Source organism: Rhinocladiella mackenziei (assembly GCF_000835555.1).
Source record: "Rhinocladiella mackenziei CBS 650.93 unplaced genomic scaffold supercont1.7, whole genome shotgun sequence".
Classification (NCBI taxonomy): domain Eukaryota; kingdom Fungi; phylum Ascomycota; class Eurotiomycetes; order Chaetothyriales; family Herpotrichiellaceae; genus Rhinocladiella; species Rhinocladiella mackenziei.
This window is the reverse complement of record NW_013550598.1, coordinates 715964-739841: the sequence shown is the minus strand read 5'-3', so window position 1 is coordinate 739841 and position 23878 is coordinate 715964. Positions and strand designations below refer to the sequence as shown.

The following is a 23878-nucleotide window of genomic DNA, read 5'->3' as shown; positions in this document are numbered from 1 at the left end:
AAGGCAAATGAGAAGGAGGAATTCATCTGACCGGGCCTGGCCAGAACTTTCATAATACGTGTGTCTACGGTCCGTCTTCTTCTCTTTGTTGACTCTTGGGGTCGCCCAGAGCCCTCTCTACCTTTGATGGATTCGTCGACGAAACTATGAAGTTGACGGGTCTGCTAAAGAGGCGGAGAGGGAAGACTAGGAAAGAGAACAGCCCTACTGTCAGCGCCGCAATCTCCCCCTCTCTCCAAGTAAGTACACTAACAAACTCGAAAGTGCTTCTTCTCAGAACATAGTCGCAGAATGATCCCTCGAGACAAGCCCAGCAGAGTGTGGGTGCTGTTGCCTCTAGCCAGAGTGGCAGAACACCAAAAGCCGATCCTCCTGCACCCATCCCCTCTACATCGACTGCTGCTCCTTCGTCGAGTCCTTCTGCTCCTCCTTGGTCGCCGCAGGCTTTGTGGAACAACACATACGAGAAATTAAAACAGAAAGAGCCTGATTTAGTACAATCATTTGAAATCGTCTCAGGCGCCAGCTTTATCTCACAAGAACAGATAAAGTCTCTGGTGAAAGCACGACTAGACATGCGAGATGAACGTCAGTGGATTATCACACTTGCTGCCCAACCTGTCAAGATTCGGGAAAGTGGAGAACGTCTGATCAAATTTGTATTGTGGAGCAAGGATCTTGTGTCAAGTGCCCTCAGTAGCCAGCCGCATATGGTGCTGGCATGGTCGGGTATCACAATGCAATTACCGGTAAGTGGTGTGCCATTATTGTGCCTCACTAACTTGTATAGTTGGCCTTGAACCCTAGTCAAGAGAGTGATGCCATGATACAAGGCCTTGATCATATCGCTGCATTATTAAGATTGTACGACATTCGAACTACACTATGCCATGGCAACACGAGTGATGGATATCGCAGCGCTATTGTCGAGCTTTATTCTCACGTTCTCGAATATCAAGCGCGGATGGCTTGTCATCTCTCTGACAATTCGGTGATACGTGGTATCCACAGTATTAGTCGATCTGGCCAGTGGAAAACCATGGTACAGACGATTGACGAGGCGGATCAATATTGCCAGGAGCATGAAGCACTAATAGACAAACAGGCAGAACAAGAGCAGTGGGAGCGGCAAACGAAGCAAATAGAGCAAGCTAATGAGACCCAGGAACAAATCCTCGACGCTCTACGCCATGTTCTTACCACTCGCGCCGCTGACAGAGAAGACGATCTTCGAACAGAAATTCTTCAGTGTCTTGCTGCTGATTATTCCGGACAGAAAAACTTTAACCCCAAACGTGTACCGAATACCTGTCGATGGTTCCTTGATGATGACCGGTTCCATAAGTGGCGAGATTCTACGACATCTGGCGTGCTGTGGCTCTCAACTGGCCCTGGTTGTGGCAAGTCGGTCTTGTCCCGGACCTTGATTGATGAAAGACTTCTCAGCTCCCGAATGATGACAGCGAACGTTTGCTATTTCTTTTTCAAGGATGGCCTCGAGCGACGACAGCGAGGGGAGGATGCCCTCAGCGCTATTCTTCATCAGATATATTCTCGGAATTTGGCTTCTAACTTGATTTCCCATGCGTATCAACCTTTCAAGACTAATGGGCAAAGTCTCCGCTCTATGTTCTATCCGCTCTGGGAGCTACTCATGACAACTTCACGACATCAAGCTGCGGGAGAGATTATCTGTCTTCTGGACGCATTGGACGAATGTCAGCCCGATGCCAGAGAGCAGCTATTGGATCAGCTCGCAGAGTTTTATAGTAATGCAAATGTGGTTGGCCCTGCAGGGCCACGTATCAAATTTCTCATCACAAGTCGTCCTAACGACGATATCGACAGCAAGTTCCGTCGTTTGGATGCTACCGTCAACTTTATTGAATTTGCTGGTGACGATAGCTCCCCTCTTATCAGCCAGGAGATCAACCTTGTCATTGACTAGCGGATACCAGAAGTGGTCCCCAGACTTGACAAAGCATCTCATTCACTCATCGCAGGATATTTGAAACCGATGGAACATCGGACTTATCTGTGGCTGTATCTTGTGCTACAGGAGATTCAGCGCAAATTCCCAAGTCATGCAACAGTGAGGAAAATTGAGACTTTGATTGGGCAGTTGCCAACCTCTGTCACTAAAGCATACGAAACTATTCTCAATCAGAGCTCTGATCAGCAGGTCGCCCGCACTATTTTGAAGATCATCATCGCCGCGAAGCGTGATCTAACGGTCGAAGAGATGACCGTTGCGATAGCCATAACAAGGACGAAGGAGCCACGATCATACCAAGAACTTGATCTCGAGCCCGAGAAGGTTCGCGAATCTAGCCTTCGAAATATCTGCGGATTCTTTATCAGCATCAATAAATCAAAGGTATCCCTGATACACCAGACAGCACGCGAATTTCTTCTCCGATCGACGGGAGACAAAGACAAGGATGGCGCGGCACTGGGTTCCAGCATGAGGTGGTATCATTCATTAGATATCGTGGACGCCGAGCACACGGTAGCCCAGGTCTGCATTACACTGCTCCTGTTCCACTTTTTTAAGGGTAATGCGCCCTGGGCAGATTTTTATGGAACACGATTCGACTGGGAAAGGGGGTATGGACGTCTCATATCCAAATATCCTTTTTTGCAATATGCATCCACAAGGTGGGCCGAACATTATCAAATGTCACAGCATCTGAGTAAGGATGAAGAAATCGGCCTTGTGTTGTCGATTTGTGATGTCCAACGGACCTATTGCCAGACATGGTTTCCTATTTATTGGTATTCGGAAATGTGGCACGAGCGACCCCCGGCGACATGTTTGGTTATTGCAAGTACGTTCGGTCTCGTTCGAGTTGTGGAACAAGTACTTGAGTCTCTCAGTTCTGGCCATAGCAATCAATTGACCGCTTGTAGGGAGTCAAACCTCTATACTGGAATCAATGAGCCAGTTGAATACTTTGGGAATGCCCTACAGGCAGCATCATCCAGAGGTCACCCGGAGGTGGTGAAGATGCTGCTAGACAGAGGAGCGGATGTGAATGCTGAGGGTGGAGGGTTTGACAATGCCCTACAGGTAGCATCAGTCGAAGGACACTCGGAGGTGGTGGAGATGCTACTAGATAGGGGAGCGGATATGAATGCTCAGGGCGGACACTATGGCAATGCCCTGCAGGCAGCATCGTTTGATGGCCACTCGGAGGTGGTGCAGATGCTGCTAGACAGAGGAGCGGATGTGAATATACAAGGTGGGAAATATGGCACTGCTCTTCTAGCGGCATCCAGGTATGGCCATGAGAAGATAGAGCACATCTTACTGCGTAAGATGTGAATACACAACGTGGAAAATATGGTACATTCCTGCAAGTGGCATGTCTCAGGAAACGGTACACCATTGCCCAGGCATTGCTCCAACATATTGCAGTTCCCAATGCGCTACCAGCGTCACGGTAAGGTTTGAAAAAGATAACGCAACTGTTGCGTGAGACGGATACCAACCCAAATGCTAAAGGCACGGCTGATGAGATGATCTTACCAGTGTGATCAATTCTATGGCCTGAGGCGATGTTGTAGACGCTATTCGAGAGAATGCGGTCAACAATCGCGCCTCCTCTATGCCAATCAAGGGAAGCTGGACAAGGCGGAGAGATGTATCGGCGGGCTCTACAAGGCTGTGGGAATGCTCTTGGGCCGAACCTGATGAGCGCGTATGTTCCAATACTCAACACCGGTGAGAATCTTGGTCGGCTGCAGATTCTTTTGGACGGACTAGAAGAAGCGATGAAGATGTGCCAACGAGCGTTGGTTGGACTCCAGAAAGTTCTTTGTTCGTCTCACGAACGTTGTGAACGGCTCGAGGGTGCCATCAAATCATCCTATCAAACCGAAGGCACGGAACTTCTCCTCTGTCAGCTTTCAAGCAGGAACAGCTAATTTCTTGTGATAATGCGCCTGCAGTGGACCGCGCCTGCGCATGAAACGAAGTTTTGGCATTGACTGCCGCAAGTCGTGGGCTGCGCTCGAAAGTCGGGAGATCCAATGTATGTTTTTCAGCAGAATTATATGCCCTGGCCTGACTGGCGACTTCTTAGGCTTCGGAAAAATTCTGCCTTCGCAATCGCACTCACACGACGGATGCGTTGCAGTCATAGGGACATATTACAGTACAAACTGCCCAAATCTCTGCAAGGGAAGGTTTTGTCAGGACAAGCAAGGCTTGCAACCTTGGCCGCGACCTGACCAGACTTGATTCGATTTTGGTGAGAAGTGGATCCGGCGGTGCTCCTCTCCAGGACAGAGAAATTTTGTAAATGTCTTTGGGGAGGAAGCTGGTTTGCAAGTCTTTGTAGTTAGCACATCTCTCTTCCCTCTAAATGCTCTTCAAGTTGGCTCCTCTCAACCAACGGGACCGAAGTTCTGGCCCCCCATCTGTGGGGCAGGAAATTATCAACCCGATCAGGCTGACACACTGGGCGTCAATTTCCGTTCGCTAGTCATGGCATTTTCAAGGCAGACAGGAAGCTCGAAGGCTCATAATTCACCCTTCTCAGCAAGGAAATGGGAGCATTACCGAACTCTAGATTCCGCCTTCGCTGCTATTGTTTACATCAACGCCTCCAACCAAGCCCGCTCTATGACTGCCTCAGGCGTCTTGACAACACTGTGCCGAAAAGGATTTTCAGAGAAATACTGTCACTGCCTGGAAGGGCATCTTCTGGAGCAATGGGGTATAAGGCTGTGAGCAGGGAAATCACAGGGACCTAGTTACTTCGCCAAAGTGGGCAGAGTAGCCTTTATGCATTTGTGCATTGGGCCAATACTCCATCTGAAGGGGAGGTCGGGATCTTCCCAGCTCGAATCTTCTGCGAACAGGCAGACACGACGAAAGAGTCATTGCCGAAAGAGTCACTGCAGAAAGAGTCACTGCCTCATTAGCGGACTATTTGAAGATGAGTGCTTCCCGATCAAATCTAACATCTTCTCGCACGTGGTGACATTCATTTTCGAATTCCCCTTCTTTGTGCCCACACGATACTAAATTTCTCTTCCCAAATAGCAATCAAACACGTCCCAATAGCGACAATATACTAGCCTAGGAGGTAGTCAACGTACGGAGCAACAAGAGGAAGAGATCTATCTCTGGAGGAGAAATACAAAAGCATAGAGTCCAAATTCCTCTCGGCAGGTGCTTGATACAAAGACGGTGCCATACAAACGGTCCCGCGCTTTCCATTTCAATTATTCGCCGCTCTAAACACCCTGCTCCTCCATCACCATGGCCGATAGCGGAACCACTCGGTTCGATACCTCGCCAGAAGACTTCGTCATGGTGGATGGATCTCACGATCTTCCCCTGCGGCCGCGCTCAACAAATCCCGAGAAACAACACCTACGTGTCGAGCTTCATCCGCTTCAAAATGACGATGCTTTCATTGTCTCGGTTCGACCGCCCAAAGTTCCGGAAGATGGCCTCAAGCGAGCCTCGTGTGACATTGTGCTGGTGATTGATGTTTCTGGAAGCATGAACGCGGCTGCACCACTCCCCGATGTGGAAGATTGTAATGACAAGGAGGCCGCTGGTCTCAGTGTTCTTGACCTGACGAAACATGCGGCCCGAACCATACTCGAGACCCTCGGTGAAAATGACCGACTTGGAATTGTCACCTTCTCAGATGATGCCAAGGTAAGATGGTGGGCAGATCCGGGAGACATTGGATCGTGCACTAACGGGTTGTACGGCAGGTCGTGCAAAAGCTCACCCGCATGACTAATGAAGAGAAGAAAGCAACGTGGCAGCGAGTGGACCAACTCCGCACGGAGTCCTGCACGAATCTCTGGGCGGGTATCCGATCCGGCTTAAATCTGTTCGAGGAAGCCCGTCTGATCGGCAACGTGGCAGGCATGTATATTTTGACGGACGGGATGCCCAATCACATGTGTCCGCAACAAGGATACGTCGCCAAACTCAGGCCCATGCTCGTGGAGGCAGCGCACCCACGAGCTTCTCTCCCCACGATTCATACGTTTGGGTTCGGTTACCACATCCGATCGGAATTGATGCAGTCCATCGCGGAGGTGGGTAACGGCAACTACTCCTTTATCCCGGACGCTGGCATGATCGGGACGGTGTTCGTCCACGCGGTCGCCAATTTGTATACCACGATGGGGACATCGGCGATCCTCGAACTGAGCGATTCGAAGGGGACTACAATGAATCTCAGCGCAGGAATGATGTGCGCTAACGAGAGTGGAAAACGGCTCAGTCTGAATTTGGGCAATATTCTATTTGGTCAATCTCGGGATATTCTTGTCAAGTGTCCAGGCATGCCGCCCAATGCCGTAATTACGGCGATTCTCAAATACCGATTGGCGAATGGCGAATCACAAGGCTCTCAGGGCCGCATGGTGTATTCGGAGAAAACAACGTGGAGCCCTGCCATAGCTGAATATCACCAATACCGTGCGGCGATATGTGATTTCCTGTCATCCCTCTTCCCCACGAAGGACAACGGTGAACACGCTGCGATCTCCGACAAAGCCGCTGTGGATCAGGCACGAACACGTCTGGATGCTGTCATCACGGCCATCCAATCCTCCCCCTGCAAGGACGCCGCGTATGTGAAGTCACTCGCTGAAGACTTGGCCGGGGAAGAACCGGCAGGGCAAATCTCCAAGGCATTGCTTTGGTCCGAGAAGCAAAATTATTGGTTGAAATGGGGTCGCCACTACCTCCCCAGCCTGCTTCATGCTCATCAACGTCAAATGTGTAACACGTTTAAGGATCCTGGGCCGTTGTTGTACGGCAAAGAGAGTCCTCTTTTCATCAAATGCCGAGACGAACTGGATGCAGCATTCGACAATCTTCCAGCGCCCAAGCCCAGTCTTCCTCCCAAGGTGGTGACTACCTATGGCTCAAAGGGAGAAGTGACTGGCACCCGAGTGATTTCGCCGCCCCGAGTGCGGATGAGCCGTTACAACTCATCCAGCGCCCCGTGCTTTGGGGGAAATTCCAAGATCACCATGGCTGACGGATCTAGAATCCCCATCAAGGCGCTCAAGGCCGGTGTGTCGATTTGGACTCCCGTGGGACCTCGCCCCGTGGTAGCAGTGGTGAAGACCCGGATGATGGGTCACACGGGGCAACTTTGTCGTGTCGGGAAGCTTTGGGTGACGCCGTGGCATCCCATTAAGCACCAAGGATGTTGGGTTTTCCCGAGGCACATTGCAGAAGACATCGCGGACTTCGAAGGCCCCGTCTACTCCGTCATGCTGGGGCCTTACCGACATCCCGACGGGCACGCGATTGAAATTGGCGGACAGACTGCTGTGACTTTGGGCCATGGAGTGATCGGAGACCAAAACGATGTTCGAATGCATGCATTTTTCGGCAACTACTGGCGAGTAGTACAGAGTCTCAGTCAATTGCCAGCGGACAGAAACGGACATTTGAGATGTGGGAGCCTGCAGAGAGATCCACGGACTGGTCTTGCCAGTGGTTTCATGAGGCCCATGACTAATATCAAGAGCATACCGAGGACAATGAAGGCGGCAGTCAGAGTCCGAGTGAGACGTCAATCTGGAATTTGATCGTTACCGGAGAACTAACAAACGAGACACGCAAAGGCGTAAGCACAACCTCGTTAATAGTTCAAGCCCAAGGTGAATCTCAGCCTTGCAAAATAGGGGGTGCCATTATTTGGTTTTGGGGCCTGGGGGTTTTGTTAGTATCGCAAGAGAGGGGCAGTATTATTTGTACCCTCCACAATCGTTGTTATCTTATTCGGCAGTGATTTTTTTGGACCCGGAAGTGTCAATTCCCAAAATATCCCAAAAATACCCCCGAGATGGTGTGCGGGCTGCTGCTGATCCAGGGAGTCAGACCCCCCGCGCATCGCGTATCCCGCTTTAGCGCCCGTGTCTTTGCATGTCGCTAAGGAACCGGACCAGGTACTAGTTTCAATGTGCATACTCCGCGAATAGTAGGACGCTGTGCCAATGCCATAGTACGGAGGGACCCTTTGGATAGAAACCAGATGGCGGTGTGCCACAAACACGGCGTCGAATTATTTAGATTGACTGCTCTTCCCCCTCTTTTTTCTTCATATCTTCCTCTTTTCTTTCTCTTGCTATTTCACTTGCTGTACTGTCTCTGTCTTCCGTGATGGCGTCCACGGACAAGTTGATTTCTTGGGAAGGTGAGTCCCTCCCCCCCCCCTTCCTTTCTTCTTCCCCCGGGGGCTTACCCCTCAATTGACCGGACAATTGAACTGACTGCATATCCACCATTGAATAGACTACCAAGGCTGCCTCACTGCCTACTTTGAATGGGCCGAAAGCTATGATTCCAAGGTTTTGCTCAGCTGTTCTCGCTTTCGAAATACATGCTGACTCCCTTCTCTCTCCAGGACTGGGCTCGTCTGCGCAAAATCGTCGCTCCCACCGTCCGCATTGACTACCGCTCCTTTTTGAACAAGCTCTGGGAAGCCATGCCAGCCGACGATTTCATTGCCATGATCTCCGACCCCAAAGTCCTCGGTGACCCCCTCCTTATGACCCAACACTTCTGTGGCGCTTCCAAGTGGGAGAAGGTCTCTGATACCGAGATTATTGGCCACCACCAACTGCGTGTGCCTCACCAGAGGTACGCGGACGCCACCCGCACCAAAATCCTGGTCAAGGGACACGCCCACAGCTACAACATGCACTGGTACAAGAAGGTCGATGGGGTGTGGAAATTTGCCGGCCTCAACCCTGACATCAGATGGGGCGAGTACGACTTCGACAAAGTCTTTGCCGACGGCCGTGAAGAGCTGGGCGAAAAGGAGGAGGCTGAGAAGCTTGCTAAGGAGGCCCAGGGCATTCCTCCTGCATAGACTGGAATTCTTGGTCTTATTCTACATTTCTACAGATTCGAGGTGATGGGACACATGGTGGCGGGAGCCCACTGGACAGGAACGGACTGAGAGAACATGAAAATGTTCTGGCTATATTCAGCATGGAGACAGACGATGAATACAAGAACTGACAATACTCGCACACTCTGGATTTGCGTCTTTCATGCCTCAACACTCGTTCTGCTAAATTTATCAATGCCAGAGAGGGGGCCGGGACAGAGGCGGCCACACAAGACTTGCACGGTGCAGCTCCATGGTCTCCCGTCGCGCCGAAACCAGTACAGCAGGAAATCTCATGAAAATGTTCGGCATCAAGACCTGGCCGATTCTGCCGAAAAGTCGGTTGCATGTGAACGTGCGCGATTCAACCATTGCATCGATTTGAATATGGCCTGCCAGTCCACAGCCTGGTTTCCGAACACTTGCTGCATTTCAAGACTAGTCGGCCCCATGGCTTTCTGGCCCATTCATGACCCACCCTTCAAAGAACCTCAGGATAGCTATTCTGCCAGTAATTACAGCAGCTCTCGTTCCGCCTTTCACTCCAGAAGAATGTTGTTATAATGTACCGCACTTCGTTCCAGTTATGAAGGTCTAGAAACGAAGTTCCCAGCAGTCCAACGGGATCCAACCTGCTGGTCTTAACTTTCTACTCTTCGGTCGCCAGGAGTCCATAATGAGAACCCATATTCAGACGACACAGTCCATCTCTTCCGAACTCGCCAAGTGCCGTGCCAACTCTCTAGTCAAGATCTTCCTAGATGCAATATACGCTTGCATATCTTCCAATCAGAGGCGAGGAGGGGAAAGAGAGCGACGATGTAGTAAAAAGGAGTGTGAGACTCAAGAGCTTCTCAAAGATCAGGTGCGGGTCGGCCACGCATGACCAGGCTTCTGGGAACTTTCTGAATCGAGGAGACGTCTGGCTCGGCTGCTTCTGCATCTCTTGACCGTTGACCCCCTCTCAAGAAGTTTGATGGTGTCGAGACCAATTTCGATGAGTATATGAGAGCCCAAACCCCCTCCGGAAGGCGGGCAACCATTTCCCTCGAAGAATCTGGAAGTATCGAAGGGTATATCAGACGATCATTCGACGTGGATACACGCCAAACCGGTCCTTCATCCTCCAGTGCCCAGAATCCCGTCTCCCTATCGTCAGTTCATGCAGGAAGAATGGCCAGCAAATCTCAGTTGAAGAATTCGATACAGCCAGACGCCAGATCCGTCAGCACTGAATCGTCTTTGAAGTGGTTCAAGTCATCGCCGCGTATTCCAGTGATGAGAGTCGAGACTTTCGATCTCGTCATAAGATATCTATATGAATGTCAGTCTTCCCATAGCACATTCTCAAGGGTACTCCTTTACTACCATCGACGCCGGAATCAAATCGCATTTGATCAGGACAAACCAGCATGGCAATTTGGTTGAGACAAGTACTGACTCAACGTGGAAATGGCGGTCCCCAAAATGTTTGTGCGCATCCTGCCCGGCAGTCATCCTAGGTGCTATCATAGCGATGTTGAGGTGCATGGCGGCAAGCTAGGCATGAAGTAAATGGTCGCTTTCGGCAATCCCCACGTTATACTTCTAGATCTGAGAGAGCCTTTGTGTTATGATGGGTCCCACCATTTATCGTGGTGAACAAATTCTGCTCACCGAACCAAAGATGTTGAAGACATGGAAGATTTTGTCCACAATCTGGTTCCGGGGCACGACCACACTGAACACCAGACTCCGGCTTTCGGCCTGGGTCAGTTGCAGAGAGAGAAGCTCGAAAAACATCCCTCTGGAATTCTATAATGTGGATCCACCAGTCGACACGATTCCTTGACCACAAAGACCCCACGCCGCAGGAAATTCCATAAGTTGTCAACGCCACGTGAGAGCACTGCACCGGCATTACCCAGTTCATTTGACAAGAAACATTTGCGTACAGTATTATCAACAGCCCAACCAACGCGAATTAACCAAAATGACTCTATTGAAATTGAAAGAAGTTGAGAAAGAATTAGTGGACGTCGATGATATTGACAATCTGGTCACCAAAAGCTTCAAAGACAACGATCAAAATTCTGTTGGACTCCGTTAAGCTTCCACCAGCTTGCCGCGATGTATTTTCCGAAGCTTACGCCCTTCTGTCCCCAGATGTGGTGGCCACCTGCCTACGAGAACTGTAATATATTGTCACGTATCTGTCACGCATCACACCCCAGGCCGAGTCCAACACTCTGAGTCGCTCACAATAGAGCCACAGTCAGAGTCGGAAGAATTGGTCGTTCGTCAGCAATCAACCACACACTCCTAATCTACGTGCTTTTCGTTCGGCAAACCGTGGAGCCGGTCGGTCACGTGTCAGGCTGTGTCCCCATTTAGCTCCTTTCTATCAATTTTTCTCACATATGGCATGCTTCCACTGAGGTAAATGCCGACAACGACATCATTAAACTCTATTCTTGTAGCAGGACAGCTAATTTGCCAAGGCGGCTACTTTTGAGGCCCATACCGATTCCACACGCGGTGACGTCCGTGTCATACCATACCCCTCGACTTCCGTCCAAATGCTATACACCGGTACTGGCACCATAACACTCCAGATGAATAAGGCGATGGTACGATAGCACAATTAGGGTTGATGATGGTTACCAAACAAAAGATCCAAGAGCATACCTCCCGTGTGATATTCCATTCCATGCCGTGCCGTGACTTGCCACCATTCCCAGTTCCATCAGTTAACAAACCTATCCACACTTATACAGCACGATAGCTCCCAGTGTAATTTGAATCCCGCATCCCGTAATGCTAGGCATATTCCCTTCCCCCCTCCCCCCTCCTTCTTTTCTTTTTTTTTTTTTTTTTTTATTTTTATTTTTTTTCGGAAAAGAGCAAAAATCAATGCAACATTATTGTCTAGTATGATGTCGTCAGGCGTGAACAAGAAACATTTCTTCAATCAAAATCAATAGTCATGATATGGATCGAAGTTTTGGGTCGAAGCATAACCACTCGGAGGTCTGGTGAAATGTTGTGCCCAACTACTTCCATTGGCTTGCGCTCGTCGCTCTGTTTAGATATGAGTAAGCACTCGTTGAGGAATATGCCGAAGCCATGAATCATGCTTACCTCTTTCAAAATCACCCCACCGTTTCATGGTGATCTTAGTGCTGTCAAATTCTCCTTCATATTCGAGACCAGCCTTCTTGGTCTTTTCGCCAGCCGTTTTCCTGGTCTCACCCCAACTGAAATCGTCGAACTTCCAATATGCATATGTTGGTAGGACGAAATTCCAAATGGGCAATGAAAGGAGGTAGATCAACATCCACAGGATATATGACAAACGGTGAGCGGTCAAGACGATAAGGACCCCAGGGAGACCTAGAATGAGAGCCAAGAGAATGAGCGGAATGACTGGAACTGGCTTCTTCACAATTGAGATGATGATCAGGTAAAAGGTGAAAGCAATAGCGGCCGGGAGGACGAGTGTACCGATAAGTTCGATAAAAACCACAAACTGCATACTGAAGCAGAATGTGCCACAAAGATCTCGAACTAGGACCAGTTCCATAAGATTGTGGACGGTACTGTTAATCCATCGTCGACGTTGTGAGAGCAAGACTTTGAATTCATCGGGTACCGTAGTTTTGCAAACGGCCTGGGGCACAAAGACTTGCTTTCGTTTCGGAAAGGTTTTCAACATCAGTGTCGATAGATATCGGTCCTCACCAAGCAGCAAGAGGTTTTTCTTGTGAAGAGTGTCCACCACATTTTCGGAGTAATGTTCGACAATGTCCGGATTGGCCAAGATCGGGACCCAGTAGTTTTGACTACCTTTAGGTGATTTGATCCGGTACATGCAGAAACATCCCGGAAGACAAGTCACACCGCCAAAGACCGATTCGAAAGACTTGGACAGATGGTGGGAGATGAAGTATTCGAACACTTGAATCCGTGACACCCAAGATTGATTCTTGTTTGCGATCTTGGTTTCACCGCAAAGACCCATGATTTCGGGATCTTTCACCATGGCCGAAATCATATGCGTCAAGCTGTCCGGGAAGACTTTGGTATCGGCGTCCACCATGAGAACCATTTCGTAAAAGTCGGGGGACATGCCGGTGACTTTCCACAGGCCGTTGAACATTTCATATTCCAGTTCGGTCATTCTTTCGTCGAACATGACCTTTTGCAGGAAGGACATGAGAACGATCTGACTGTCACGTTTGCCTCGATTTCCAGGTTTGGCCTTGGTGGCTTCATCCGGCGTTCCGCATTTGACCACCACCATCATTGGGACTCGCTGTTGCTTGGTCGGATCAATTCTCGACTTGGGGCCATAATCATAGAAACCGGCATAGACTTTGGCCATGTTGTGTCGCTTGGAGCCGCTGGATACAGCCACATAAGAAAAGGCCTGAACATCTTCGGGAAGGACGACAAAATCTCCCATCATCCCGAGAACGATGTCGGGAGTGGACATATTCTCGCCTTTTCCTTTGATCAATCCATCACAAATGACAAGAATTGCCTTGTGACTGTTGGGGTAGTCGGTTGTAGCGATCGAGTCCAACGTCGTACGAATACCATCTTCGCCTTCGGAGTAGGCCGTAACCAAGCAAATAACATGTGCGAGGGGGTATCCGAATGGTTGCCATTCAGGCGGTGGTTGAGGAACAACATTTTCGTGAATGAACCCGACAGGGCCATTAGGTTCCATACCATCTAGGACCGCTGAGTAGCGCGTGTCCTGACCAGAAAGGAGGAGACTGGCCCTGCTCGCACCAACGCTCATGCGGGAGGGGAGGTCCAAGGTATTCTGACTGCCATTGTAACCGGTCTTGTATAAGCCACTTCCTGGTTGGATCAGCTTGGCGCTGGATGATTGACTGGTCATCGTGGTCGGTGGAGCTCGATTACCCTTGGGCACACGTTCGACCGCGTAGGGACTGGTAAAACGAGACGTTTGTGGGAACAACATGCTTCCCCGCTTGCTGGTACGTCCATCCGAGCCTGAGACGGTGCTCGCGGGATCTGTTATCTTTGGAGCCGGCTTGTAAATATCGTCGGTCCAATCTTCAATCTGTTTGGCCCTCTTCTTTGGATCCGAGGTTTGGGAAGTTGTGGCAGCGGCGAATTTGCGTGCCAGAAACCATTGGAAAGCCAATGCGAGGAAAAATTTGGCAAACACGATGGCGAGAATGAAGGCCAACGAGACGTATAGGACGACCTTGGAGGCGATGCACCCGACAGTCTCGGTATCAATGGAGCCGACTTTGGCGATTTGGGTGAGACATTGGCCAACCTTCTTGTCGGTGGATGACTGCAGCACATGTGTGATGTCCATGCCCCGAATTTGATCATTCGTCCGTAAATCGTCAAATTGCTTGGGCCACGCGACTTGACTGTCATTGAACCATCTCAAAAGATCCAAATCGACCACCGAACCTGAGTAGACAACCAGGTTTCGACTTTGGTTTTTGACGTCGTCCCAGGTGAAAAAGACTTCTCCGGCCTTTCTCAAATTGTAGAAGGTGTTTCGCGCTTTGGCCGTGGTATGGCACGCATACCCCAAATAATACGGCACGGTAAGGTTGACGGGCGAGGAACCATCCTGGTTGAAAGCTGTACAAGGGAAGTACCAGGCCAGATCTCCCTCGTCATTTGTAGGGACATCAGAACCGTTGGCCAGAGTAATGAGTCCTTTGCAATCCCCATTCACCTTCTGGAACATGAAGCTTCCATCCTGACCGCCATACTTGTGAGGAAGATCGTAGAGAACGTTGCTGTCGAGCGGAACACCCAGAGCAGCTGGATGCAGGGACCCGTCCAGATTGTATGCATCCCCATGGAAAATCATGTAACCCCGATCGACATGGTTGATCTTGAGACGAAGTCCGGGGGCCGGACAGACGGCTTGCGTGAAGCCAAAGGTCAAGAACCCCACAAAGGCGGCAATAGCGATGATAATACTGATGAGACCAATTTTTTCCCTCCACGCCCGTCGTTGGGCTCGGGCTGGCATACCGAAGCATTGAAGCACGAAGTCCGGCGCCCAGAACGTCACAATGGCACAGTATACATTCCATATGCTCGGAGGTCTGATCTTGTCAAGTTCTTTCTGCCGCCTTTTTTCATCCTCGGTCACGTTGCGGGTATCCTTTCTGACCAACTTTTTCGGAGCTCGCCTTTCACCAACTAGCTCTATTTTCCCCGGCACATGCGCCCTTGGCCGTTGGGTCGAGAATTCGTCGCCGGCTGGAGGGATGAGATTACTGCTGTCGGAGCTCACGGTTCGCGCCTCGGCCAACTCTTCAACCGCTGGATCATTCCCCGTGGTGGAGGGGAAGACTTCCATATTCTGAGCATGTTTACGATAGTGGTAGTTGGGATGATCTCGATCAATTCGACTCCGTTCGGGACGGATCAGGGATTTCTTGCGATTGAGCTCGCTCTGGGTCATCGGATTGGACATGATCGGTTCCCAGTCCGCGGTTCTCGAGCTCGGAGAGGAAGGCGCATTGCGGGACGGGTGGTATCCGGTTTCGATGTCTCTCAGCCGTCGAGAAGGCGAGTCTCTGTATGGGGAATGGGATTTGTCGCGAGTCGGGGACGTAGCAGGCCGTGGCCTCCACGGTTCAGACATGATGCTGCCAAAAAGGAATGTCAGAAGAGGGAAGGGGGTAAACATTCACATCAACAAATAGCGTTGTTCAATTTCGACATACATATCCTAGACGGAAAGGCGTTTCAACATAGAAACAGGTAGGATGTGTACCAACGAGTGTGGATTGGAGGCCAGCGCCTGCGCTGTTTCTGAGCCAAACACTTGGAGAACGTCGAGGCGATGAGGTCCTGCGATCCTTCTGCGAGATGGTCCCCGGGCTCAAGTCGGGAAAACGAGGCCAATGGTTTGAATGGGTGACTCGACTACTGCGTGACAAAGTCTGTCAAGTGACGAAACGAACAGTGGGATTTGTTTATTGGAAGGAAAACTGCGCCCTTCGAGTTTGGCTTGAGCGAACGAGCGATGGACGAGGTCTATGGACAGACGCGAGGAGAGGGAGAGACCGTGTCGATACAGATAAGTGAGAGTGATTGAGAGAGTGTGGAAGTGAGAACAGAGACAGAAACAGGATGAGATGAGGCAGTGGTGGATTGGTGATGGTTGGTTGGATACTTTGACTGAGCCTGAGCAGTGTCTCACCGAGCGCGGCGGTGGTCCAACGGGCGGCAGTGGATCGTCAGAGAAACAAGATACTCCTGAATCTCGACCATGTTCTACTCGCGACAGAATACGATCATTACTAGGTGACATACATCAACATGCGAATGACAGCGTAATTGATTGACGGCCAGTACCACATGTATGCATAGTATTCTGTCTTCTCCGGCGTCTCAAGATGGGGACTCCCAGGCTGTTTGAAGTTGTGTTTTCGTACGCCTGTTCGGGTGTGGCTGAGTCGCCCGCAAAAGAAAAGGTATTTTTATCTCCGACTTGTTGCCCTGACAGCCATGGGCCATTGAACCAGCCAATCATCCATCTCGACTTTGGTTGGCCATAACGTGATACAGTTCTGTCATAGGAATACCTTAAAGCCACGTGCGGCGTTTGTGCACAATTGTCTGATATGTGTCAGGCTGACCTCCAAGTATATCTAGTCCAGAGGCTTTTTCATCTTACTCAACATTGGATGCGGCCATCCCACGATTCCGTACCATTATGAATATTGGCCTTGGAGCACCACTCCGCTTGCGCCATCTGAAACCTCCCTGGTGGTGTGTGTGCCTTTTTGGACAAACTAAAAGCATGGGTTGCCGCCTCTTTCCGGGCGAGCGTTTCCCTAAAAAGTCTCCTTCCGGGTAGCATTAAGATCTTTGGGCCCAGACCCCCAGCTTAGACTTTACGTCGGAGTCAAGTCCCCTGGTCCTTAGCAAGGCTATCGATCCCCTAAAACGCCACCGTCGCAGCACTTTAACTGGGATAAAATCTTCGTGGTTCGTCCCCACGGCTCGGATGTCCATAGTCACACAAATTCCCTGTCGACCTAGTATTGAACCCTCACAGGCCTTTGTCCGAAGGAAAAAAGAAAGGGCATCTATAGACCCGACTGCACAGCGTGAAGGGTGTGGGGCGTCTAACACGACCCCTTGGCTCCCCGAACCTTGGTTCCCCTTCAGCATCGTCCACTTGCGTGGCCTCGCCTTGTCACCTACCCTGTCACTCAAATTCCATCCTCATTCTATCACTTCACCAATTGACTGCATGCCAGGTGCCATTGACGATTTGGTCAGTTCTTGGTCCTAGCATCCTCCATCATTTCACGGTTAAAGGCCACTTTCGTTTGATACCTCGTCAACCACGCCAGTATACCCCCTCCTCTGCTGGCCAGCCGCGACGACACAGCATTCCTTCAAGCAAAATACACAGGAGAGCCGGGCCCGGGAGGGTTGCATTCCATTCGTATTTGCCGTTCCTCAAGGCCTTCCGCGACCTCTACTACTTCTACTCTTCGTCAACAAGCCTATTTCCAATTCATATACCCGGGCGCAGTGTATCAAATGTCTGTCTCCTAAGGTGCTCTCCATCGCTTCGACATGGCGGAGACCACAAGCCATCCTCTTCCACCCACTCCTCCGCCGCCCATCTACTCCCCTCCTCTGCGAACCGACAGCCCACAGATGGTAGAACCAACGGAAGAGCGTGGAGCCCGGCATACATCCTCGGCCAAACCCAACAATGGCCCCTCAATATCCATGTCCCCGGTGGATGGGAGATCGTTGGAGGAATCCTACACCGCAGGAGGCGTTCAGATCCATCCTCCCGAGACTGCAATGTCAAGAACATCCGACCCGGTTGGGCCGAACCGGACTTTGACTCCTCAGCCTTCTCTACAGCAGGATCCCAATAGATTGTCCCCCACTCCCCAGGCGATGATGCAACGAAGACCCGGCGAGGGCCCATCTTCCACCAACGTGGCCGCGGACCATCGAAGAGTCTCGTCGGAGAACTTCAACCCCAAAGATGGAGTTGAATTAATGCCCGTTCAAAAACGATCGATGCGACATGCTTCCACTTCGGCCGTCGATTCCAATGCGTCCTCGGAGAATTTTGAGCCATTACGCTACCACCATCTGTTGTTGGAAGATACGGAAGTGAGCGCCCTTGACAAGCGAGCCTCAAAGATGACGATTGGTACCGATGGTTCCGGGGCAGGAGACAGTGCGCGCAATAGTACCTATGGCCGCAACATGCCGCGGCCGGCCTCGGGATTTTCGAGCACTTCTGATTTCCGAGGTCGTACACTTTCTCCTTCGGTATCTCCTGGTCGACCCGTTTCCAGAGGTTCTCGATCGCCAGACACGCGACCGCTATCATACGTCGACCTGTTGAATGTCCCATACCCACAAGCAGCTCCCAGCGGCGCCGAATATCTGGTCAATTCTGGACTTCGTACTGTTGTTGGCACCAATGCCTCGTTGTTATCCACGCGAAAAACCCTGGAAATGTATCGGGCCAACGTCAAGAAAACCAACGATCCCGCCGTTCAATATGAATTCGCAGTGTTCATGATCAGCGCCGCGCAAGAGGAAGGATTGGGGGCAGACACCGTTTCTGAGTCGGCCGTATCGGAGAAATCACATGCATCATCCGTGAGGGACGATCTCCTGAAAGAGGCCAAACATATTCTTCAGCGATTATCAGATCGGTCATATCCTTTTGCCCAGTATTATCTCGCAGACGGTTACGCTTCGGGTTTATTCAACAAAGGCAGGGAGGATTGGGATCGGGCCTTTCCCCTTTTCCTGGCGGCTTCGAAACATGGCCATGCGGAGGCGGGGTACCGTACCGCGTTGTGTTACGAGTTTGGCTGGGGTTGCCGGGTGGACGCAGCCAAGGCTGTCCAGTTCTACCAACACGCAGCTAGCAAGAATCATCCCGGTGCGATGCTTCGACTTGGGCGAGCTTGTCTAACTGGCGACATGGGACTCACAAAACGGTACCGTGAGGGTATCAGATGGCTCAAGCGAGCCGCGGAATCTGCCGATTCCCAGTACAACCAAGCACCGTTTGATCTAGGCTGTCTTCATGAATCAGGTTTCGGCCCCGATGTTTTCAAAGACGAATCCTACGCCGCACAATTATACACGAAGGCGGCCGACCTAGGACACGTGGAAGCCAATTACCGACTTGGTGAGGCATACGAGTTTGGGCATTTGAACTGCCCCAAAGATCCAGCCCTAAGCATCCATTTTTACACAGGAGCCGGGGAACGTGGACACGCACTGTCACAAATGGCCCTTTGTGCATGGTACATGGTGGGAGTTCCGAATGTGTTAGAGAAGGACGAGGGCGAAGCATATGAGTGGGCGAAAAGAGCGGCAGAACAAGGATTGGCGAAAGCTCAATACACCGTGGGTTATTTTACCGAAATGGGGATTGGATGTCGCCGTGATCCGTTAGAAGCAAACGTCTGGTACGTTCGAGCTGCGGATCAGGGTGAAGAGAGGGCCAAACATCGCATTGCCGCTATAAGAGCAGCGGGGGCTGGTGCTGATCCAATTACTGCCGCGGCAGGGAAGAAAGGAACCCTGACGAGCAGCACAAGTTCGGGCAATATCGGGCCTCAGGGTGAGCTTTGTTCCTTTATTATCTAGGAGGACACATCATTACTAACTGAGCACCAGAAGGCGAAAAGAAGAAGAAATTCGGAATCTTCTGAGGTGGATTCTTTTTGATGCATCATCCAACGGCCCAACAACAGCTTTTCAGGGTCAGGCCCGGATGCTACAACTTGAGTTGCCTTGTACCGTCATTCCAATTACGCAGCTACATCTCGGTTCCGATGCATAAGAATCTAACGAAATCAAACGTGATGGAAACGCACACAGAGAGTGTGTGTGTGAGAGAAGAAAAAAGAATCTCTTGAAGGCCTTGTATCAACAATTCAGCATTGACACGGGGTGAAGGAGGCATGATTCAAAGGCATAGCGAGGTGAGGAAAAAGACAAGTACAACTACATGGTAATTCTGGAACTGGAATCCTTTCAGGATGGATATTGTAATCCGCAAGACTTATCAAAGGGAACTAGATGATGAGAAGCCTGTTCGTGAACGATAAGACTTAAGATCTTCGAATTCATCCTTACTCATATCCAAGGATATCGCCTCTGTTGCCTTCATGCTCATCAGACCCCAGCCAAGAAAGACCCGTGGAAGCAGCTCGTTGGGCGTTTCGCCTCAAGATGTCTCAATCCATGTCCTTTGTGGCTGTTGTGTAACCGTGAAACCCATCACCGCCTCGGACCTCAACCAGCATTCACAATACCATTTGGCATCATCATGTGCTCGCCTCTCTTGCCTCGCAGGAGAGTCTCATTACGTGCATACTGGCGGAGCGCATGGCTCTGCTGCTCAGGATGATTCGCAGACTCCTGCACACATCCTACAGATACACCATGTTGTCCCCCAAAGACGTTGTCGAGATCATTGGTCCAGTTCCTCACCCGGAGTCCAGCAACGGCCATGAGCTGGACCAGACTACTTCGAGACACGGTTTCTGGAGTCGTGACAGGTGAAAAGCGCTGTACAACAGCCGGCCGTAACGGACAAATGACCAACGTGGGACGCAGTCGTTCATTTTTGGCTAACAATATTCAATTCCTTTAGGTACTCTGGCGCCATTCTCTACAACTTCGCCGCCTTTGTCCTACCTGCGCTATACGGTACACTGTCCAAACTGTGGATAGCCAACATCGACACGTCTCTGGTCGTCACCGTCGACTCATACACGTATATCGGCGTCGTGGCTGGGCTTTCACAGGCATTGATCCTATTTCAGTCTGTCCTGGGCTTGCTCGTCAGCTTCATCATCTTAGGCGCCACGAAGAAATTCGCCGCCAGCTTTGTACCCGTCGAAGTTCGCCACACAAGTCTGACGTACGTGTGCATCAGTTCATTCTCGGTCTTCAGCGCCGCGCTGGAAGTGGCTATGACAAATGCCACGAGGGCGCTCGATCAGCCGGACGTGCCGTATCTTATCAGTATATCGTCAATATCTTGCTGGTCATCCCGCGCTTCCATGTCGTGAGCTTCGTGCCCTCGGTCAACACGCAGGCTGGCATTCGACTTGGGTGTGAATTTGCCGCCGCGTTTTCCGAACTGGGGTATTTTCTCTTCATCTCCATGAGGCTGCGGCGGAAGAATCGACCGGGAGAAGAAGATGGACCGAGATTGAGATCGAGACCGAATGTCAAGGCACTGCTGATCCTTCTGAGGCCTGGCATCCTCCCTTATTGAATCTGCTGTGCGCAATACGCTTTATCTTTGGCTGGCCTCCACGCATGGGGATAAAGGTGCAAGGAAGTCGGTGGAGAACTTCGCAAGGCCCAAGCGAGCTGGGAGCAGATCTGAGGGACGTTCAGTATCAAATCATTCGGTTTGGCAACGAAGTGAGTGCCCATACCCATCAGGAACTAATAATTTTTTTTTTTTTTTTTTTTTTTTTTCTCTTCAGGCATAGCAACCCCTGCTTTTATCTCAGCCGCCGCGGCGCTGACGATCGAAGTTGCCCTATGCGTGTTCCTTCCGTTGTTCGGATGTATGCCTTTCGCACACTACGTCTCTGGCTCAGAGAACGTCGGCGGCATCAGCGCACACATGTGGCGGACCATTGACTGGTGCTATATCTTTTATGCACTCTCGACTTAACTGGCGACGATCGTCTTCGCAACCGTCCCGCGCTGGTACCGTTATCCGTCACTCGTGGCGAATATCTGCTATATGCTTCCTTAGGCCATTGTCTGTATTTTTCGTGGCGCTGTGGGCGTGGAAGCTCGGTCGGGACAGTCTCAACTTTGACAAAGTCAGATTTGTCCAGTGACCCTACATAGATGAGATGCGATGAGAGGATGAGACGAACAACGTTCGTTCGATTAGCATGAACCGAGACGAGACTCGGCCGCTCTACTCCTGCATTTGCATCTTTTACTATTGATTCTACCTGTCCAGGCACCCAGAATGCTTGCTCTCTATCTTCGTTAGCCACTGGACAATATACACACGCAATCTGACTTCAGTTGATCTGTCGTGTCCCGCCTTCGCATTTTCATCACTGACCGATTCAGTTTACTTGTTCCCCGCCCATCTTCATATTCTGTCTCTTCAACTATCACGCGCTCTTCCTCTGGGATAGGTACAATCTGAAAATCATTCAACGCTTGCATCTTTTCGCAGCATGGTTGCACATTGGCTGTAGGCTTCCTCTTCTCGATTATTTTGGTGACCTTTGGGTAGGTAGGGGTTGTACTGTTATCAGGGCTGCTGCCATCGGTGCTGCTGGACTTGTTTTCAGTCAGATAAATCCAGAACTCGCTGATTGTGCTATTCCACCAGCAAAACCACAGCTGGTCGCCGACATTGATGTATGTTCCTATCGCAGTCCCGTTGGCATCGGGCCCAGAGCTCGATTGAAATCAGGTGGTTGTGGGCCATACCGCCAAAACGCCGGCCTTACAGAGTAATCGTCAAAGATTATCCTTGCAGCCGAAGTTGTCGAGTCGAATAGATCAATGCCTTGTTTCATGAAGCCAATGCACTCCCACGTGGCGCTCAGCGTATCATTTGTTACGCAAGTATTGATCTGCTGCGTCTGATTTAATGGCATTACGAAATGGCTAGTTGGTAACGTTGGCATGTCTGGGCTTGGAGTTGTTGGAGAAGCGTCCAACCGTCCTTTTTGGGTTCTATTCAAAGAGTTAGCTAGGATGAGGTTCTCCTGTTTGAAAAGGGCGTACGGTGCTGGCGACGCATCCGAATCGTGCTGTTCATCTTGCTGACTGCGACTGATGAAAACCGCGACAACAAGCCATATTCTTCGTTTTGTCGACCCAAGGAGCTTACCCCTCGCTTCCTTCTCGGAGCCTGATTTGACCTTTTGTCCACAGGAATAGGGCCATCGTTCTCGCTCGATAATGAAACTCCTGGATGGTAAGGCAGAAGGCCCCATCTGGCGCTACCGTGCGGCACATTTGGGTGATAAGGCTGTAAATTTTCTGTTGCCAGACTCTCAGCTTTCCCATGCGAAGGAGCTGCTTCTAATCCAGCCTCGTTGGAATGATCGACTTCTAATTCCGCATCGTTTGTGTGAACAACTTCGAGATCTGAACACTGGTGGTCCATTGACGTTCTAGGATCCAAGTTAAGCCCGGAGTTATCCAGATTGTTTTGCTGGATGTCCGTTTGAATGGAGCCAGCCATGAGCGAGCTCTAGCTTTGAAATAGCAAAGACGCCACTTGTCGGTAATGCCTGAGATTGCGGTCGGCCAGCTTCGACTTCTTCGCACGATCAACCGGCCTGACGATGTCCCACGAGACTGTGATCATACTCTCCCTAGGCGATGTTTGTGTATAATACTTTCTCCGCGCAAGACAGAGCTTGGTAATGACGTTCTGAGCGAGTTTCATAGCGAGCACAATTGGGGGTTCATCGGCAACAGCGGCTGAGCGGCAGGACCCTGTCCGGTACTAGATTATGACTCGTAGATCGCTAATGTCCCAAAAAAATGGTCGCTGGTTGGATGGCAAGGCGCATCCTGGAACAGATAACGGGACGAATACCTGGTCAGCTCGGGGCCAAAGGACGAAATGTTCCCCCTTGCTATCCCAAGGTTGTACACCCAGCCTACTGCCAATCCGGCCCAATAGATGTACAGATTGTGATTGATCTCGATCTCAACTAGTGAGATGGCCGCTTGCTAACGCGAAACCGGTAATGTATGTTGATATTCTCATGTCGTAGTCGGTGGACGGTTCAAACATGCTGTCAAAGGAACATTTGATATTGCACTGGCCTTATGTGCATTAGCGCATCACGTGAATCAAAATATCACGTGACGCACTCTTCCATCCAACAATCTTGCATTCCCGTACCTTACGCACTGGGCTTTGGCGGCGGCCAGGGGGTGGTGACCTCGTCTCAAACGAGAGTGTATCGAGG

General features: G+C 50.7%; 7 protein-coding genes across 7 annotated transcripts; 5 read left to right on the top strand and 2 right to left on the bottom strand.

Moving 5' to 3' along the window:
- Nucleotides 1–146: 146 nt before the first annotated feature.
- Z518_09088 (uncharacterized protein) lies at nt 147–3325 on the top strand (the record flags this gene model as incomplete). Its single annotated transcript, XM_013413045.1, has 4 exons — nt 147–239; nt 291–749; nt 791–1895; nt 1959–3325. The coding sequence occupies 4 exons, from the start codon at nt 147–149 to the stop codon at nt 3323–3325; spliced, it is 3024 nt and encodes a 1007-aa protein (XP_013268499.1).
- Nucleotides 3326–5269: 1944 nt separating this feature from the next.
- On the top strand, nt 5270–7581 carry Z518_09087 (uncharacterized protein; the record flags this gene model as incomplete). Its single annotated transcript, XM_013413044.1, has 2 exons — nt 5270–5677; nt 5737–7581. 2 exons carry the CDS (start codon nt 5270–5272, stop codon nt 7579–7581), a joined length of 2253 nt encoding a protein of 750 aa, XP_013268498.1.
- Nucleotides 7582–8155: 574 nt separating this feature from the next.
- On the top strand, nt 8156–8867 carry Z518_09086 (scytalone dehydratase; the record flags this gene model as incomplete). The annotated part of the gene is made up of 3 exons (XM_013413043.1): nt 8156–8189; nt 8288–8343; nt 8400–8867. 3 exons carry the CDS (start codon nt 8156–8158, stop codon nt 8865–8867), a joined length of 558 nt encoding a protein of 185 aa, XP_013268497.1.
- A 2977-nt stretch (nt 8868–11844) lies between these two features.
- Z518_09085 (uncharacterized protein) lies at nt 11845–15525 on the bottom strand (the record flags this gene model as incomplete). The annotated part of the gene is made up of 2 exons (XM_013413042.1): nt 11845–11948; nt 12009–15525. 2 exons carry the CDS (start codon nt 15523–15525, stop codon nt 11845–11847), a joined length of 3621 nt encoding a protein of 1206 aa, XP_013268496.1.
- A 1952-nt stretch (nt 15526–17477) lies between these two features.
- Z518_09084 (uncharacterized protein) lies at nt 17478–19538 on the top strand (the record flags this gene model as incomplete). Its single annotated transcript, XM_013413041.1, has 1 exon — nt 17478–19538. The coding sequence occupies one exon, from the start codon at nt 17478–17480 to the stop codon at nt 19536–19538; it is 2061 nt and encodes a 686-aa protein (XP_013268495.1).
- An 801-nt stretch (nt 19539–20339) lies between these two features.
- Z518_09083 (uncharacterized protein) lies at nt 20340–21180 on the top strand (the record flags this gene model as incomplete). The annotated part of the gene is made up of 3 exons (XM_013413040.1): nt 20340–20455; nt 20551–20800; nt 20836–21180. 3 exons carry the CDS (start codon nt 20340–20342, stop codon nt 21178–21180), a joined length of 711 nt encoding a protein of 236 aa, XP_013268494.1.
- Nucleotides 21181–22312: 1132 nt separating this feature from the next.
- On the bottom strand, nt 22313–23061 carry Z518_09082 (uncharacterized protein; the record flags this gene model as incomplete). The annotated part of the gene is made up of 3 exons (XM_013413039.1): nt 22313–22625; nt 22677–22714; nt 22783–23061. The coding sequence occupies 3 exons, from the start codon at nt 23059–23061 to the stop codon at nt 22313–22315; spliced, it is 630 nt and encodes a 209-aa protein (XP_013268493.1).
- Between the last annotated feature and the right edge of the window lie 817 nt (nt 23062–23878).